The sequence below is a fragment of the Anticarsia gemmatalis genome, chromosome 24 (assembly GCF_050436995.1).
Source record: "Anticarsia gemmatalis isolate Benzon Research Colony breed Stoneville strain chromosome 24, ilAntGemm2 primary, whole genome shotgun sequence".
NCBI classification, from domain to species: domain Eukaryota; kingdom Metazoa; phylum Arthropoda; class Insecta; order Lepidoptera; family Erebidae; genus Anticarsia; species Anticarsia gemmatalis.
The window spans coordinates 5266859-5284744 of NC_134768.1; the positions used below are offsets into that span (position 1 = coordinate 5266859).

The following is a 17886-nucleotide window of genomic DNA, read 5'->3' on the forward strand; positions in this document are numbered from 1 at the left end:
AATCTCAGAAATTGTGTTTCCAGTTCAACCGAGCCAGTAATAACGGACGGCGATTATCTTCCCGACAACATCGAGGTGATGACGCCGATCATTGACGGGCTGCGACGTCTGAGCGAAGGCACCGAGGACACGGACGCGCCCGACTCCGAGCACGACACCGTCAAGACCTCCTCGCGACACTACTCCGACACCACCAGCACAGACACATTCCAAACCAACGACAGCAGAGACTACATCGAAAGATCTCGAAAAACAAGCAAAAATGAGACCAACAATGACCTCTCCTCGCTAAGAAACCTGTCCACGAACGGCCTCATGATGTTCGACCCGTTAGTCATCAACGCCGTCTCGTCCACCGACGCGAATAGGCAACTCCCCGATCATGATCTTGTGACGTCACTCAACGAACAAGTCACGGAAATTGCCGATCGTCTGTCCTCGATCGCCGCGAGCGACGTCGATATCATAGATCACAATCAGATGCACTCGTTCTCGACTAATGATGTGCCTACGTTAATAGCGACGGATGATTCGGAGGCATACGGCTTCTCTGGCCCGAGGAACGAACAGTTAAGCTGTATGCCGTCAACGAGCCACGGGTACTTGATACCCAATGCGATAAGTCACGAGCCAGCAGTGTTGTCGTCCTTATCGCACAATAACTCGGCCGTTTTCAACCAGGAAGACGAGTCAGGCAACGACATCAACGGTGCAATACTAAACGCTGATCTCCCGCTCATAATCCCCGACAATATTGACGCGGATATAGTTAATACAAATATTTCTATTGCTAACGCTAATTTAAGTTCTCTGCTACTAACCAATGAGGAATATAATAATTATGTAGATAACGAAACTGCCGACGGTGACAATACGAGTTTCCATTCGGCTAAAATGACTTTAGACAGAGAAGACGAAAGGGTTAAGTTTATGTTAGGATACGAAAGCGACCACGAATCCCCGGTCGACTCGGGCGTCAGTACTGAAAATACTAGTTTAGATAGATCGCCCGACACCGAGGGTAAAGACATAAAGGAGTTAAAGGACAATCACTTCATGCAACAAAACAGGGTATTAAAGAGTCCGGAGTGCGAGACAGACGACACCAAACACACCAAAAATACGTTAGAGAGTTCCTTTTCCGATGTAAATAATGAAACTGTAAATATTTCTTATGTAGAGGATGACAGTAGGAAGAACGAGGCGGGCTCTTCTTCGAGTATAATGGATAAGGTTATAAATAGGTTAAGTTCTGACGAGGAAGGCTTGAACGAGGCTTCGAGTGTGAACGAAGCGAGACGGGTGTTGCAGGAGTGGGGGGCGAATGCGGGGGGAGACGACTATAGGACGATAGATGAGGTTATTACCGAGTTGAGAAGGCACAGAGAGGCCGATAAGAGAATTAGTTCGTTAGTTGAAGAAGACAATAATGTTAGTACTAACGCCGACGTTGGGCCTAGCGCTCAGACTAGCAGCCGACCTAAGAAGACGAGGAAATCGGCTACTAAGACCAAAAAGAAAAAGGCTAAGATCTGGTCGCCCGGTATGGTGATATTGGATAACCGGTCGACACAGAACCAGAATAGTCCGCTCAGATTGAATTTGGATCATTTTGTGGATGAAAGGTGAGTTAGATATATTTCAATCCCTTTAAATTATTATATCGTTAGTACGTTTTACTTATGTGAAGTATTAAAAGTGACCATGATTCGGGTATGCGTCAGGCTATACGATTCGAGTTATACTAGTAATAATATGTGGAATGTCCTCGTTTTTCCCTTATCATTAGCTATTTTCATAGTACTAAAAGTTTCTAATTATTTTTTTCAGCAGTAGCAGATGTAGTACATCGGAGTGCGCAGATGACGAGCAAATTGCGTTAGCATTACAAGCTCAAGAGTTAGCGGCGAGACATCACGCACGTGGCAAGTTCAAGTAAGTATCACTACAAACGATTACCAACATACCCATGGAGCTCTTGACTATCCGTAATTAACTCATTGTAGATGGCTTTTGAACAAGTAAGGACTGCTAGTTTTGTCATAGCCGGATTTCGTTGGGTACAACAATCATTATCATTTTTCGACAAACTTCAATGCACAATTCTTTCCTGTTGCGGCAGACAAACTTGTTCTATGTCAGAGTTTTATTAAAGTAAAACGTCACGCATAGTGCACAATAATACAAGGAATTCCATAAATCACAGGTGAGGTACAAATACTTACTCCCAACTTAATTAAATTCTTCCATTTATAATTCCAGATCCAGCGAAGACTTAATCCACCGTCTATTCGTGTGTATCGCGGGTGTCGCGGATCAGTTACAAACGAACTTCGCGGCGGATCTGCGTAATATCCTCAAGTCTGTGTTCCTTATGAACCAGTCGGTGGACCCCGAGCCGGAGCTCATCGCTGAGAAGACGCCCGCGATCGAGTATGAACCTACTGAGGATCAGGTTATACAGAATGGTACGTACTACAGTTATTACAAAACTATACCGTTTAATTAAAATCGTTAATATTTATATGGTTTTCTTTACTATTGACGGTTTTATTTCAGCTTTCTGATTTATAAGAAAGTCTTTATCGTGTTTTAACTTTAAAATTTACATAACAGAGATTATTATTATCGCAGTATTAAACCGAAATGTGCCATCATAAGCAAAGAATTCACTCTTCATTTTATATTTGTAAACGATGATGTTGAAAAATAGAAAACAATAAATCAAACAAATCAGTCTTAAGCGTGTTTGGCACTACACCTGTTGCACAAAATATCACCAGTCCAATGACAATTAAACCCAAATACAACATACTTCTATATTAACTTCATAGGTCTAAATAGCCAAGCCAAAGCCACTTATCCCTCTCTTTCCCTCCACAGGTAGCTCATTCGACAGCGTATACTCAGCAGAGGAGGTATACGCGGACAGTACATCAGACTCCACGTCTAACGGCAGCGGTCGCGTGGCGCGCCGCAACACGGTGAACGCGAGCGAGCGCGCCGAGCCCGCGCCCAGCACTGAACAGCGCAGGAAGTCTGTTGATACTGCTACTAACCTGCAAGCGTCTGTTTCTACTGGCGATTTGACTTATAGGTAAGAGCTGTGAACAGAAAATATAGTAAAATTGCCTGTTTATTGTAAATAATGCGAACTTGCCCATAATATTATAATGCAACGGGTCTTAAACGCGATTGAAAATTAAAGGTTAAGATACCTTCAATTCGATCAAAACGACGAATAAACAAACATCACCTTTAATTTTCAATCGCGTCTAAAACCTTTTGCATTTCAATATATTGTAGATTACTTGATTACACTGACCGCCGCGGCAATAATACCCAACTAGCTTGATAATTTAACTATGTTAAAAACGGCACGGCTGAAAGGAAATAAGCACATGACGTCAGTCAATAAAGAAGACGTTGTCTATTTTCACTTATCTTACGTAACATACCTACGAACGAGTTGCCTCTGTGGCACCGTCGATGATATTTGAATCGCCGCGAAGTAGTTTCGGGTTGGGATCCTGGGTCGCACTTAAAAGTTGTTCTGGATTTTTGGGGTTTTCTATTATTATACTAAACACTTTGTGTGTCGGTGCAGGGAGGAGCGCGTGCCGGCGCCGGAGAGCCTGCCGGAGTGGGTGCCGGACATCGCGGCGCCCGCCTGCATGCGCTGCGCCGCGCACTTCACCGCCTTCCGCCGCCGACACCACTGTCGCAACTGCGGTACGATACACTACATTCTATACTAGAAGTGGAACAAACTTAACATTAACGAATTTAGTAATAATGTACTTAATAACCTAAACAATTTGTAACTTTCCCCTAATAAATTTTACTCAATAATAATTAGCATAAGTGTGTATCTTTTATTAATTTGTATATTTTGTATAACTAATAAGTTAGAAGAATATTCCAAATAGTTCGTGCAATCTTGTCATGATAAAAGTAGGTATGTATACAGTTTCAATTTCTAATCCATATTTATCAATTGAAATGATTATTATGATCCTCATATCTTTCACTAACAGTTATTCACGCTACAGTTATCCATACTAAAACAATAATTACTTCAACAGGTAAAGTATTCTGCGCATCATGCAGTTCGAACTCAATACCGCTCCCACGCTACGGGCAGTTGAAGCCGGTTCGTGTTTGTGACGAATGCTTCAAGTCTATAGCGAACAACTGCCGCCGCCCGCAAACATCACAACAGCATCGGTGAAATTCGGCCACATCACTTCATGCACCTGAACAAACTGACCCCGATTCGTGTACTACAGTTTTATAGGTACTGAAGTTGGTAATATAACAGAATAATCCTGACAGTTCGTGTATTAAAACGATTACAAGGTGTTAAACAGTTAAACGTATTTATCGTGATTGTTCGTGTATTATTTTTGTAATAGTTTTGCGAAAGTGATTCTTATAATTGTGTATACTGAGAATTGGATAATTTGGCGGCAAAGTTGGCGGCTAAGGACCTATTTCATTCAAAGTTTTTCAACTTACTGTCTGGGCTTTAAAGCACCGATATTATAGTTTGGCTCACTCAAGACTGGTAACCCTGTAAAATACTGGAAAATGGTTACGATGGACTCCACTTTTAACCTTTCGATGCAATAAGTCCAATCGTTAACTTCACTTCTAAACTATCAATACCTCAGTATACTATAACTATTTGAATCACATTGAACTAGAAATCGTGACTGTTTTAGCCGAGTAATAACACATACATGTACACATACTTGCCTATGTATTTAGTGTTGACTGTATGATATATTATTATTTGTGCATATATTTTGTATATTTTAGTACTATGTTTGACCAACATCACATCACAATATTCTACATAGTGACTTTTTACAGGCAGAGTCAGAAATACACTCACACATTTTCAATAGTACTTTTTGAATGAAAATATCAATTTGATGATTGCTATTGGTCACGAAATAAAACACAGTGTTTGTCAAATTACTCTATAGTGAATATACAGCGAAAAAATCTATATTTTCGTTGGTAAAATTACTTATGAAAAGGTGTTTATGTATTTCGGAGGCTGGCTGTTCTTTCAATTCTTATACAGTCAATATTAAACATAATTATTTTATAAGAATGAGTTGACCGAAACCTTTGTTTTAACGACTGTTTAATCCAGCGCATTGTGGCCTAAACAGATTTGATACTTTTTTCAGATACCCAACTACTTCATCCATAAAATCTGAAATAGTAGCCGATCTGTACGCAACCTTGCCAAAATGTGTTCTGCACAACTCCCCTTTATATTCGATTTTACGTCCATAATCGTGTCTTTACAAGTGTACCCACGTGATATCGAAATATTATTCCATACTTTATAGACCCAACATTGTAAGCAGTGTTAGTTAAAATATGTATAGTTTGTTTTTTTAATGACTGATAAATTTTCGTGTAAGGAGTTTCCATGTTTTGTTAGGTAGCTCTCTAAATGTAATTTGTTGCAATGTATTTGTAACAATTTGTTTGCAAACGTCAATGGTATTTAATTCTATATTATCAATAAAATTTCCTTAAAATATGGTCTTTCCTAGATCATATTATAACATCATCACGTAATTCTCAACAATTTTGTCCCGCCTAAATAAATTATAGGTACCATAAAGTCTTCCCTGTTTACAAAAATGCTAAGAATAAATCATCACAATCCGCCTTCCACAGTGTAATATATTAACGTTAAATTAAAAACTAACTACTTTACAGAAATATAACATTTAGACCAAACATCTTGAAATGTTTTCAAACAAAAAACATTACACGAAAATAAATATAACTTCTATCTGTCACTAACGATTGACTCCCACTTCTGAAGTATTGGTTAACATATCAAATGGAATTTTGACAGTTATTTTTATACATTTGCTGTCACGTTATCTATGGGATAGCTTATCTGACACGTCTATGTCAGTCTATGATTATCGTAAAAAATAATGTTGCATGCTATGTATAGACCAAGATAGTACGTCTGACCAATTTCTACTAAGTTTGTCTCAATTTTAGATAAATAAAGTATAAATTGGACTTCATCTAAATGTGTATTTCTGAAGAGTATAAACATCAATATCAACTTGTAAAAGGGAAGTCACCGTTGACGTTTGCAAACAAACAACTATCGCCCCAAAATAAATGAATAAAATTGTTTCGTTTTTAGTGTTATGAATTAGGGACATTCGAAAAAAGTATATTTTTAAGAATACTATTGTCTGATTGAATTTTTAGGTCTTTATTTTACTGTGTGAGACGAAATATCGTAGATGGCTTCTTGTATTACTTTCATAATATAACGATATGGTAATATAATTTATAAAATACGTTTCAGAAAATATTTGTATTTCCTGACAACTATAGAGCGTGATATTGCTTTTTTAAGGTATAAATATCAACTAATTTTCACGGATTTAGTTGATTTTATAACTCATAAGGTCTAAATAGTAATATTTTCTAAAATGTGTTTTAAATCTCGGCTACGATGTTTCGTAATACAATCTTAATGTTAATCTACGACTTTAAATAAAAAAAATAAAACTTTAAAAAGATTCCATAATTTTTATATCCAACACATTAGATAATAAGAATTATTTTATCATAAGTATAATGTTGAATGTTTGTAAATTTTGTAAAGGTAATGAGTGTACCCTACCCTATCGTTTTTGTATATTGCAAAGGTGGAATAACTATAGCTATTTTCAAAAAAATGTTATAAGTGATAGCATAGGTATAAAATATTTTAACGTGTAAATAAAATTCGTTATTAGCTAATCAATGGTTTTATTAAAGATCCCTCCTAACATTAAAAGATTAAATACATACTTTCATCTCAAAACCAAAAGGCAGTGTTACCATGACTGCTTCTGAAATTGGCGTGGCAACCTCAAATATTAAGTGATCGGACATAAGATAAAAATTGATTTTGATAAAGTTGTACCGTTTAAAGAGAGCACCTATCTAAAATGTATTATTAATGGATCTACCTATTAAAAATTTATTAATGGATTTTAAAAGATCAGTAGTACAAATTAATAATACTAATAGAAGGACATCACAGTACATTAAACTTATCTAAGATAAACCCATGTTATATCACCCCAGTGATGTTTCACACAACAAGTGACGTCACATCAATGGCGCCCGACACGCTCGCCAAAACAAATTACTTTCGAGCTAAATCATATCAAAATATACGATACGGTTGCCGCATACTATCTCGCCGATAAGAGACTTGCAGCATTCAGTTTACCGTACAAAGTGAATTAAAACAAACATGCCGATTATTATACACAAAACGAGTGTCAGCCCGCCGGCTCGGACCACCATGATGGTAGCAGACATCCTTAGACTTGACATTGAAACTCGCGAAGTCAATCTACCAACGAGGGAGCAGTACAAACCAGATTATTTGAGAAAGAACCCTCTACACACAGTGCCTTTGCTAGAAGACGGTGACCTTGTACTGGCGGACAGTCACGCGATAATAACATATTTGGTATCAGCATACGGCAACGAAAACAACAAGAATTTGTACCCTAGTGACATAGTTTCAAGGGCGATTGTCGATCAACGCTTGTACTTCGATGCTACAATACTCTTTCCGCGATTGAGAACTGTTATTTACAGTCTGGTGAAGAATAGAATTGGTGTGACGAGTGAACAGGCTAATGATATTATTGATGCGTATAATGTCACAGAGATATATCTTGAATCGTCGGAGTATATAGCAGGTAACGAGTTGACACTGGCTGATATATCGTGTGTCTCGACACTGTCTTCGTTGGATTGTATTATACCTATTGATAGTAAATATATCAAATTGCACGTGTGGTGGAACCGACTAAAGCGTCAAGGCTGGTATATAAAGGAAAATGAACCAGGACGGAATTTATTCAGCAGTTTCATCAAACAATTCCTATAATTTGTGTGTTGTGTTAATACTTAGTCTTTATATATTGTTTGTATTGCTGATTTTAATATTGCTTTTTCAAGATTGTCTGTGAATGTCATTAAATATTAAACGTATATTTTAATTTTAATAAAGTACAAATCTCTTTTATTTTGTTTTGCTATCGTAACTATAGCGAAGAAGTTCAGTGGGACTTGAGACTCTTTCTTATCTTAACTAGGTACGTCGGTACGCTCTAAACTATGTATAGAGGAATAATAAAGAAATCCAAGTAAATATCATCTGGTATGAAACTAAATTAGAAATCAGTACGCTCAATTGTTTGGTTGCATGCCGTTAAATTGCATAATATAACATGATTTTAATAAGGCAAGCTCGTGCTGAAAAATGTTTTTATTAATGCTCTTGGTTAATTCAATGATTTTTCACGGTAAGTTTGAAAAAGTATTTATTTTTAAACTGTTGAATAATATTTCTATCGTTAATCTGGTGCTCAAAATTATCCTGTCAATAATATATTATTTTCTATGTCATAGCATGCAATAGTCAACGTAGAATTGTTAATGGACGTGAAGTCAAGTCCGAAAAAAAGTATATGGTAAGAAAGTATGTTTTTTTTTGTTTATTTTACTGGCCTTAGAGTTATTGGTAATGCCTATCCATGGTCAACGTTACCCTGGAAATTGGAACGGCTTTCATTATTATTGAGCAGAATTTGCCGCTGAGAGAATAATGTAGAAACATGTTCCTTTGACCATTAGTTACTTACTAAGGCTAGATATTTATTCTAATAAGGATACTAGACCCTCCAAAAATGTTTACACCTAATTGAAACACATAACTAAAAGCTATAATATAAATTTGGCTTGATTTTGTCATCTTAGAAATGTTGAAAAAAAAATCAAGCTTGTACTCAGCATACAACTCCTATAAAAAGAGGATCAATTAGGTTAAGAACAGAATGCTAATCTTTTTTCAGGTGTATTTAGTCCAAGCAGACATTGACCCACAAAACTATGACTACTGGTTGTGTGGAGGAGCACTGGTCACTCGTTCTTTTATACTAACTTCGGCTGCGTGCGTTGAAGATGTTCAATACATTTACGCTATAGCAGGGTACAAGAAATACGTTATGAAAAATGATTTGGACGGTGATGAGTGCATTAAGAATACTAGGAAGAAAGTTGTTTATACTTGTGTGCCTAAAAGTGAGTAGAGATTTACGTTAGAAGTATCAAGAACATAATAACCTTTTATTGTTTGTTCATCAATATGCGTCCCTAAAAAGACTGGTACCTACTTATTAAGACAACGAACTGCAACGAACGAATCTGAGGGTGATTTAAAGAAATATTAGAAGCCTATATATTGAGTCTAGATCTTAAAGTATGATCATTACCTTCGCCACAACCAGGTTAGCAAATTGGAATGGTATCCACAAGCAGACATTTATAATATTAGTAGATATGTATTTATAGTTTTGTTAGTTAATAGATATTATATTATTCTTTGAATTTATGTGGAAGGTAATATGTAACTTTCCTTTCAGAATATACCTTTAATTACGACAGAACGGACCGGTGGGCGTACATAGACATAGCTCTTGCCAAAACAGAGGCACCGTTTAGTAAAAACGATGATAATTTCAAGTTCTGCGACTACGTTCCCGTGCCGATACCGATCAACTTTGAGACGAGGTATCAAGAACCGGGCATAGATTGTCTTGCTTTAGGATGGGGACATAGGAAAGTCTGGCGACAGGTAATATACATCTGAATCCTTCTACTGTACGGTATCAAGCATCGGCGTGCTTGATTGGTTTATAATTAACGAATATGTACACAAACAGGTACACTATAATTTTCCACTCTACTCTATTATTTGTTTTGAGAGTGCGAAAATGGAGAGTGTACTTCGTCACGACTGATGGGACCTTAGTAGCAGAATCGAAGTCTTAACGTGCTCTCAGAAGCACAAAAATGTGTTTTTGATATTTCATAAAGAGTAGCTGATTTGATTGGTAGGCAACTGTCCTATTTTAACTACTTAAATCAATTACTGTTCCAGCCCGAAGATTACAAAAATTACAACGAAGCCTATTTACGTTATGCTTCAACGAAAATCACGGACAAAGGCACTTGCAAAGACCAGTTCACTGAGTTGAAAGGCATGGATGCTGTCATCGACGAATACATGCTTTGTACTTTAGAAAAAGGTGCTTTGAACGAGAATGGGACTTATGATAGAGACGGTAATATAGATTTAGCTGATGGATGCTCACGAAGGGATGCTCAGTTAGGTAGAGTAAGTAGTTTTTATTTTTTTATATAGTCATTCTGAAACTGTTCCATCACTAAGAAATAGTTGCCTAGTGCAGTTTTTGTGGCGTACGAACTTTATATTTGAACCCGGGTTTCAAACTATATTTAACTAAATTTATGCATACATAATATCACGCCTTTTTCCAATAGAGGTCTAACCCTATAAGAAAAAGATGCACAGAGCATTTTATGCAAAATTTTATCCAAATTAGTTTAACGGTACAGCCGTGAAAGCAATAGTGAGGCAGACAAACAGCGGTATACCTGGCGTCAGATTTGATCTATGAATACAGTTGCATGTGTTCTTTACGTACCGAGAGTTTGACATTTAACCCTTTGACCGCCATGGTCGGCTATACTCGACTCGTCGAACACGTGCTCACGACATACTTTTGTCGACATTTGCTGACGAAAGCCTCGTGAGCACCTGAGCACTTTATGATATGTCGAGTAAAGCCGACCGTGGCAGTCAAACGGTTAAAATTTACGGCAAAAATAGTTCTTACGGCGCCCGCTAGAAGCATTCAACGGATTTTTATTCATAATTACTCGTACTCGTAGACGTAGGAAATCGTCCCTCTGAATATTATAAATCCCCTTTTTTATAGTGTAAAGAAGACGCACGTCGAAGACCTGCAGGCGTAGTAATTCGTGACAAATCATACACTTACAAAGGAAAAACGTATAATTTTACCAGCGATGAGTACGTCTGGTTTGATGATGGCGAAGTCAAACTTAAGAAGAAAAGAAAGGGGCAAGTAGGAGAAAGAGGCGGAGGGGGAGGGGATGAAAGTGAAAAACCAAAATTTGCAGGAATCTGTCAGGTATCTTCTGATAAAAATTCTCTACTTTAGTATCTATATTTTTCTTTTTACTTACTGGCTTGGTAGCTGTTCGCCTGTAAAGTGGGATAATTTTGTAAGCCTTGACGATTAAAAAAAAAAAAGCCCACCCTACATATATATTTTTGACTCCGGGTTTTAAACTATAATTTTTTAAATCGGTTCTGTGGTTTTACCTTGAAAGCACAGCGTACAGACGGACACAGATAGACAAACAGACTCTCGCATTTACCTATTTGACTAAGCATGAATTATTCCATACACAGTATTAATATACTAATTATTTTCATCAGAATGATCACGGTGGACCACTTGTCACGTGGGTAGGCCCTCAAGAACAAGTTATCGGCGTTGCTTCAGTCTTCAAAGTAAATAAAAACCACGAATGTGTAGGACCTTTCTTATTCACCAGTACACAGTGTAACGGAAGATTTTTGAACTGCATTTTAGAAGCTAACAACGAAAAGTAAGTATCAAGTTATTTAGTCGAATTGGATCGTTGTGGTGTTACGTCAGTAGCTCGATTATATAGTACTACCGACCACCGATTAGTTATCGAAAAATTTTACACGAAAATCTGTTTAACGCCTCTACCGGGCTAAGTAGGAACTATTTTGGCAGTACATTTTAAATATCAAACTCTCGATACTGGACAGTACCGTCTGTAGAAAATTGAGCTACTATAGTGCGTTTCTATACCACTATCAACAACTACATATTTTGTATGAAAATCGGATTAGCGCGTCTAGCGGGCGCCGTGAAAACTATTATTGAAGAATATCTTAAATGTCAAACTCTTGGTACTCGATAGTACCGACCTCAGAGAGTTGCGCTACTAAAAAGGTTTGATTTAAATTATTTAATTTTTAAATTTCAGTGCCAGAAGAGCCTTCCATTGCGACAGTTCGCCTAAAGTGAAGGGTTTCGATACTTTAGAAAATAATATATCATGGAAACGTCATCCAGATGGGTGAGTGTTGTAATAAAACCTTTCTATGTACTTATCTGTATTCTATGGCTATGAAATTGAAGAATACAAATGTAATGAATACAAATCTGGGTAACTTTAAATCAGTTAACACAATTGATAAAAGTTTATTTTACTTTTGCAAACTTTTATCAATTGATGGTTTCATATGAAAAAATAAGCTAAACTAGTTCATATTCCCACTGTCAATGTTACCCAAATGATACAAAGTTGACAAGTTTTACAAGACTGTATGACTTTAATTTGATTTGAAAATGAGGTTAATTTAATTTCAATTTTGTTTATTTTTCCAGGCCCGCCCTTAACGAGCGTTGAACAGCTTTACATTTAACTATATTTAGTTGTAATAAAAATAATATTATGAGATATGTGTTTTTGTCATTCCTTAAAAGAAAATAGTTTATGTCTTTATGGAAACCCGTCAGTGTTTAATAAACGTACTTATATAGCATACATAAATTTGAGTAAAAAAACGACTTCAAAGCAAAATATCAGTTCACTAAATATGTCCATAATATTTCTTCTATTTATATAAAGTTACGCCTTTGTAAGGTAGCGGCAACGCAATTGTAAGGTAAGAAAGTGAGAGACACTATCTTACGATACATAGGGTTAGGGGAACACGAGAAAAACGGTTCACTTAAAAAAAGCGGGCATATATGGGTAAAAAACATAACAAAAAATTTATCATACAGACATCAAAACTTCTTTTGTTTTTCCGAAGTCAGTTAAAAGTATTAAAAAATGTAACCCATTAATGTTTCTGGGCAAGGGTCTCCACCCGTAATAAGGGAGGGGCTAGGCCTTGAGTCCACCACACTGGCCAATTGCGGGTTGGAGACTGAAGTAAATAGTATTATTAATTAGTTTTACATGTAAATTGCAATGCATGAATTTCTATCAGAAAGCCAGTCAACTAATTGTTTTTGTCATAAACCGTGAAATGACAATCATATAAAATGGTACTGAAGAAGTCTGGGTCAATTCAGGGAATATTTTTGATAATATACTTGGTTTATTTTACCATTATAAATGGTGAGTAACACGTGTAAAGTATTTTTTTATATCAGTCTCGTGGCCTATTGGCGCTTGCACTACCCTGGGCATCAAAAACGCTACAGATCCGTTGAAAAGTTTTTGTAGGGGTATTTATTTTGACTGCTTCCGTCGCGCAGTGGTTAAGGTCACCATGCCGCTACCATTGCGTCGGGAGGTCGTGGGTTCGATTCCCACACGGAAGAATTATTTGTGCGATCCACAAATAATTGTTTCGGATCTGGTTTTGCTTTGTGTCCGTTATTTGTATGTTTGTAAAAGTAAAAGACGCAAGAGCAAAGTTTAGCGCGGGAGCAGTCTTTTTTAAAAAGAAGAATAGAAAGAAGAACGAAATCTCAGTGGATATGCATGAACCCCGTGAATTATGTACCTCCTAATCCCTATGATTTAGTTCTTAAAGTTTGTCGCATCTCGTGATGGGTACAATAGTACCTTTATATCAATTGACATTTCGTTTCATCTCAAAAATATATCACAATCATAAATAAAAGCTTACAATATTCATCAAAAACAAAAATGTTGCACATATTTTGATCTTCATTGGGTTTTTTTCTTTAACTCACGCTATCTATCATATATCATATCGCTATATATCACGCTGTCTATGTATTTCAGTATGTAACTGTCAGCGTAGAATTATAAATGGACGAATGGTCAAAGGAGATAAGAAGTACGTGGTAAGAATCGTAGCATTGTTAAAACATGATTGGGTAACGAGCTTTACCACTTACTGTACTATACTACTTCATTTAATTCTGCATCACCTTAAGATAGACTGGTAGATATAGTATGGCATTCAATAAATAAATATATTGACTTTTTCTATGATAGCTCGGATAGTTTGTCGGTCGGTAAACGATCAGCGGGTTAAGCAACTCTTGGCGCGGTCAATCTATAAATGATTGACCACATAATGGTATTTGAACTGAGCGTCTCCATGCTTCGGAGGGCACGTAAATAGTCAGTCCCGGTTGTTGTCTACTAAGATAAAAGTCGTTAAGCCAAAGGCCTTTCGGGCGGCTTAAACAACTTTGACACTAAGTTGACCACTAACCATATGACAGAATAGATAATAGGCCCTTTTGAAAAACTTATAGAAGTCGATGTCATTTGAACTGCGGTTGATCAGTAGGTAATACTAGTAGTCACCGTAGTATAATAAGTTCGCAATTAAATTGTGAATTCCAGGTGTACTTGGTTCAAGCAGCCCACGATACACAAGAATATGACTATTGGTTATGTGGTGGCGCAATTGTTTCTCCTTCGTACATACTAACATCAGCTGCTTGCGTTGAAGATATTAAATATCTTTACGCTATAGCTGGATACAGGAAATATGTAAACAATGACAAACTGGGTAACGACGACTGCATTCAGAAAACTAAGAAGAAAATCGTTTATATTTGTGTTCCGAAAGGTTTGTCTGAAAGTAAAATAATTAGTTCAATTCTGTTTGTCCGGCACGGATTGAAAATAATTTTCTTAATTTATTGTGATTCTTTTCTGTTCTTCTTCAGCCTATAAGCTAAATTATAAGAAAGTGGTCGAGTGGGCCTACATAGACATTGCTTTGGCTAAGGTGGAATCACCATACGGCACAAACGATGATGTATTTAAAAAATATTGTGATTACGCTCCTCAACCGATAGCCATTAATTATCAGCAGAAACTTCAAGAACCCGGAACTGATGTGATTGTCATGGGATGGGGACATAAGAAAAAATGGCGAAAGGTAAGTTTGCGTCTGATTTACTACATAGTATTTAAACAAAAACCGGCCCAGTGCGAGTCGGACTCACGCACGAAAGGTTCTGTACCAAATTGATAGGAAAAAAGCACGATTGTATTGGGACTCCCTTAATATTTTTTAATTCTTACTTTTATTTATTATTTTGTTGTTATAACGGCAACAGAAATAGATCATTTGTAAAACAACTTTCTAGCTATCACGGTTTATGAGATACAGCCTGGGGACAGACAGACAGCGGAGGCTTAGTAATAGGGTCCCGTTTTACCCATTGGGTACGGAACCCTAATAAGTTATTCGTAGAAACGTTGTGATACTAATAGTTCTTGCTGTGACTATGCTTCATAAAATGCTTGTAACAATTAAACTCTTTTAGGCCAACGATAAAAGCAATTATAATCAATTATGTTTGCGGTACGCTTCAACGAAAATAATATCCAAATCAATTTGTAAAGAAGAATACGCCGGTATCAAGAACATGGGCAGTGTGATAGATGAATACATGATTTGTACTAACGGCAAAGGCGACCTTAATGAGGTTGGCGATGTGCGAGGGCCTAATAAACTTATAAACGGATGTACACGAAAAGATTTCATATTAGGTAATGTAAGTATTGATTGTTGGACGATCTGATTTTAAATTGTAGTCTGTTTAAACAATAACCCTGGAATCTATGGTCTTCTTTAGATCGTAATTTAAGTCTTGTTTAGTCCTGAAATATTTTTATTCACGTTTGCTCAGTTTGTTCTACCGTGATTGACTCCTATTCAAAGAGAATTAAATTCAAGACAGCTCGAATGCTGTCTGTTTATTCGTAGGTATAAATTTGGCTTTTAGTATTCAACATTTGGATGGTCACTTAAAAAATACTAAAGAATAATTAAAATTATCATATCATTTTGAACTCAGCGAAAGCTCATTCGAGTTAAACATAATCTAGCAAATTTTTTAAGATTTCCTGAAAGTAGTTATAGAAAATTAAAGTAGATAATTTTACAGTGCAGCGGAGAGTTGGATGGACGACGCCATAACGATGTAGACAAGCATTCCGTGACGATCAATGGCAAAACATATTATTACGGTACTGACGAATATTTTTCTTTGAAAAATGGTAAGATTGTAATCAGGAAGAAAAAAGATCATTCTATAGTAAGGGAGATAACATTGGGCGGAGAGAGTAGAGAGTCAATAGGTACAGGGAGTAAAGAACGGCCAGGCGGTGAGGAAAGTAGAGAAAGCAGTACTAAGCAGACAATACGGAGTACTACACAAAATATAGAAGATACCGAAGAAATAAGCAACGAAAATGCAGAATTTGAAGGAATATGTCAGGTGGGCAATAGGGTTTTTGTAAAGTAATTTGAATCTTATTTATTTTATGGTAGTTTAAAGTATGCCACACGATTCCTTGTATATAGTTTCTTCGTAATCAGTGTTTTAAAAGACTTATGCGTTATATATTGGTACAAAAAATAAACAATTCCATCGTCTTGTCTTGGCATATTATTCTTGAAAAGTGTCTATAAACATGGCCAGTCCATGATTTTTGATTTTCTCACTAATGTGGTCTGTTAAACATATTCAAGAATAATATTTTCAGAATGACCACGGTGGACCAATCGTCACTTGGGCAGGAGCGCGTGAGCAAGTGATTGGTGTTGCTTCAGTGTTCAGAGTGGACATGCATTCAGAATGCACCGGACCATTTTTGTACACAAGTACACAGTGTAATGGAAAGTTTCTGAATTGCATTTTGAATGCTGAAGACCAAAGGTGAGTTGTATCTCTTCCGTAAATTATGTCACACATCCGATCAAATGTATATTTGTTTTTGTTTTTGCTCAAGTCATCTGCTCATGGAGACAAAAAGAATTTACTATTTACTGATTAATTTGCTGCACGCCTGTTAATGGAAACGCTGAGAGGATTATATCCTTAAATATTATATTGGCGCTGTCTTGTAAAAATGTCAGGCGCGTAGTGCTCGTAATAGGCGGTCCTTTCCGTGCCTCGGAGAGTATGTAAAGCCGTCGGTTCTGCGCCTGATCTCTCACTGGTCGTGTCGGTTATCCGTCCCACCGGGCTATGAGAGTGAAGGAATAGAGTGTACCTGTGTATCGTGCGCACATTCGGACACTATAAACAAAGTCCTGCACTGATGGCCAGTTTCAATGAAACTGATCGCCGTAGCCGAATATCGGCTAGGAGGACATTATTTAGGCGGCACTATATGACAAGTTGTATGGATTTTAATGAAGCAACTGATGTTTATAGGCATCGTAGAAAGTCGCGTTCTCTAGGTGTAATTTTAATGATAATCATTTGTAATTGCCCTTATTACATATCACTTTACAGGGCAAGAAGAATATTTCAATGTGACAAGTCGCCTGAGGAAAGGGGATTCGCTACTTTTGACAAAGTGATTTCTTGGAAGAATCATCCCGATGGGTATGTTTACCTAAAGACTTAAGTTTAAAATGTCTTGTCTGTATTAAATCGGTATTTTGTTCGTGACAATGTAAACAGTCTAAAAGATATACAAAAGGCAAAATAAGCTATGAAAATTTGTACTTAAACGTATTTTTCACTTTTCATTTTTGTATTTTTCAGACCTGCCTTTGGAGAATAATCTGTGAAGACTATTGCAATATTTGTACAGCAATAACTTTATGAATACTGCCTGAAAACTGGCAATCAAATATTTTTCAAACAATAAATATATTGCTTGTGAAGAATAATTTTTCCTTTTTTATTTATGAAACACCAAGCATAAGTATAGACAGTGATTTTATTACGAGAAAGTAGGGTGTTAAGTCCCAAATGTAACATTTTTGTATTAGGTTTTGTCGTATAGATATTGCAAATGTCGTTTGTCATATAGATGTTAAGCATATGAGCAGTATGTTAGATGAAAACAAAGAGTAATTATAATTGTTTCCAATTAAAAAACGGGTTGTATATAAAAATATCTTTTCGTTTAATAAAATAGTGA

General features: G+C 36.6%; 3 protein-coding genes and 1 pseudogene across 4 annotated transcripts in view; all 4 read left to right on the top strand.

Moving 5' to 3' along the window:
* Positions 1-6801, top strand: part of LOC142983444 (lateral signaling target protein 2 homolog) — a 46011-nt gene extending 39210 nt beyond the window's left edge. The window contains exons 9-14 of one of the 2 annotated variants that reach the window (XM_076130316.1): positions 24-1625; positions 1831-1935; positions 2263-2468; positions 2884-3097; positions 3608-3732; positions 4086-6801. In XM_076130316.1, coding sequence (XP_075986431.1) covers positions 24-1625; positions 1831-1935; positions 2263-2468; positions 2884-3097; positions 3608-3732; positions 4086-4231 — 2398 coding nt within the window. In that variant the 3' untranslated portion in view covers positions 4232-6801. The remainder of the gene's footprint in view (positions 1-23; positions 1626-1830; positions 1936-2262; positions 2469-2883; positions 3098-3607; positions 3733-4085) is intronic. The other variant, XM_076130317.1, reaches the window with a different exon arrangement.
* Positions 6802-7157: 356 nt separating this feature from the next.
* Positions 7158-8056, top strand: LOC142983509 (glutathione S-transferase 1 pseudogene; annotated as a pseudogene).
* Positions 8057-8232: 176 nt separating this feature from the next.
* Positions 8233-12454, top strand: LOC142983445 (uncharacterized). Its single transcript, XM_076130318.1, has 9 exons — positions 8233-8369; positions 8476-8537; positions 8919-9147; positions 9489-9700; positions 10007-10243; positions 10869-11084; positions 11396-11568; positions 11980-12072; positions 12384-12454. The coding sequence occupies exons 1-9, from the start codon at positions 8327-8329 to the stop codon at positions 12403-12405; spliced, it is 1287 nt and encodes a 428-aa protein (XP_075986433.1). The 5' UTR covers positions 8233-8326; the 3' UTR covers positions 12406-12454.
* A 530-nt stretch (positions 12455-12984) lies between these two features.
* LOC142983614 (uncharacterized) lies at positions 12985-17634 on the top strand. Its single transcript, XM_076130586.1, has 9 exons — positions 12985-13125; positions 13762-13823; positions 14335-14563; positions 14664-14878; positions 15270-15500; positions 15894-16226; positions 16495-16667; positions 17250-17342; positions 17505-17634. The coding sequence occupies exons 1-9, from the start codon at positions 13050-13052 to the stop codon at positions 17521-17523; spliced, it is 1431 nt and encodes a 476-aa protein (XP_075986701.1). The 5' UTR covers positions 12985-13049; the 3' UTR covers positions 17524-17634.
* The last annotated feature ends 252 nt before the right edge of the window (positions 17635-17886 follow it).